The sequence below is a fragment of the Pteropus alecto genome, unplaced genomic scaffold (assembly GCF_000325575.1).
Source record: "Pteropus alecto unplaced genomic scaffold, ASM32557v1 scaffold461, whole genome shotgun sequence".
Taxonomy (NCBI): Eukaryota; Metazoa; Chordata; class Mammalia; order Chiroptera; family Pteropodidae; genus Pteropus; species Pteropus alecto.
Window position 1 is genome coordinate 1,426,759 of NW_006431079.1, and position 1,293 is coordinate 1,428,051.

Genomic DNA, 1,293 nt, shown 5'->3' on the forward strand with positions numbered 1-1,293 from the left:
GAATAGGCGGGGATTGGCGGGGGCGGGGCCCGCCGGGGTCAGGTGACTGCGCCGCGGGCGGCTGAGGTCCAGGGGTGTCAGAGTGCCGAGAGGGCTGCAGGGCAGGCGGGGCAGTCGCGGTAACACGGCCGCGGCCATGGGGGGCTTGAAAGACGAGCTGCTCAAGGCCATCTGGCACGCCTTCACTGCACTGGACCTGGATCACAGCGGCAAGGTTTCCAAGTCCCAGCTCAAGGTGGGCGCCCCCGCCCGGGTCTCCTCTCCCGGGTCTCCTCCCCCGGGTCTCCTCTCCCGGGCCTCCGCGGCGTGCGCTCCACTACTCAGGGTGGAAGCGGGACGCGGCGGGCGGTGACCACAGGGAGGAGCGGGCCGGAATGCAGACTGGCGGCTTGCTTGGGGCGGAGTGGGTAGAGACCGGGATTTGGCATTCGTTTGCTTTCTTCTTGCCTTGGGATAGTGTTAGTTCCCTAAGGGCTCGCAATGAGCTGGGGTGAGAGGCGGGGCAGGGTCTTCGAACGGCCAGTCGGGGTCCCTGTTTGCGCCGGGGTGCTCCAGAAAGTTTCAGACTCAGGGCGGTGAGAAGCCCCCTTAGACAACTTACCCAGAGTTTACCCTTAACTCTGGGAGAGAAGGGACTTGCCCAACGTCACTGGTCGGAGAGCCTTTTACAGCGCACGCTTTACCCTGGGACAGTCCTCAACTCCTCACCTCCCTCCTTCCTCCCCCAGCTGCACCCGAGGCAAACGGGCGGTTCAGAGAAGGGAGAAGTGCCCCAGAGCTCGTCCTCCATCAGCCTCCTCCTTTGGGGGGCTTTTGGCGGTAGGAGACGCTTTGTGAGGAAGACCTCCCCCGCACCTAGCGTGCTCAGGTCTGGAACTGCTTGAGGGTGTGTTGAATCCCTTAGGGACCCTATCCTTGGAGGATACAAGAAAGACCCTGATCTTTCTTGTATCCTCCAAAAGCAACCGCTTTTGCAGAGTCTTTACTATGACTGCCAAAGACCCCATCAGTAAGTGAGAGTATAAGGTATAAATAAAGGAATGCTTGTAAATGGAGTAACTCCCAAATAGGGGAAGTGGCGCTTAGCCAGGAGAAATTGGCAGCTTCTTGAAAGTATAAAATATGAAACAGACAAGAAAAGCCATTCACAGGCATTTTTAGATTTTCAAATTTTGGATCTGAATGGTTTTGTTAGCCTCTTCTGGGAACTTATTTCTGAAGTTTGGATTTGCTTTGTATATTTTGTACAGTAATCAGGAGGTTCTTATGAGTAGTGGCTTTTATGCCCGTAGG

At 56.8% G+C, this 1,293-nt stretch overlaps 1 protein-coding gene across 2 annotated transcripts in view; it reads left to right on the top strand.

Annotated features, from left to right (window-relative positions):
- Positions 1 to 46: 46 nt before the first annotated feature.
- The window catches only part of SWAP70 (switching B cell complex subunit SWAP70), a 64,175-nt gene continuing 62,928 nt past the window's right edge, over positions 47 to 1,293 (top strand). Inside the window, exon 1 of one of the 2 annotated variants that reach the window (XM_025038515.1) lies at positions 47 to 235. In XM_025038515.1, the coding sequence (XP_024894283.1) occupies positions 137 to 235 (99 nt within the window). In that variant the 5' untranslated portion in view covers positions 47 to 136. The remainder of the gene's footprint in view (positions 236 to 1,293) is intronic. The other variant, XM_006905628.3, reaches the window with a different exon arrangement.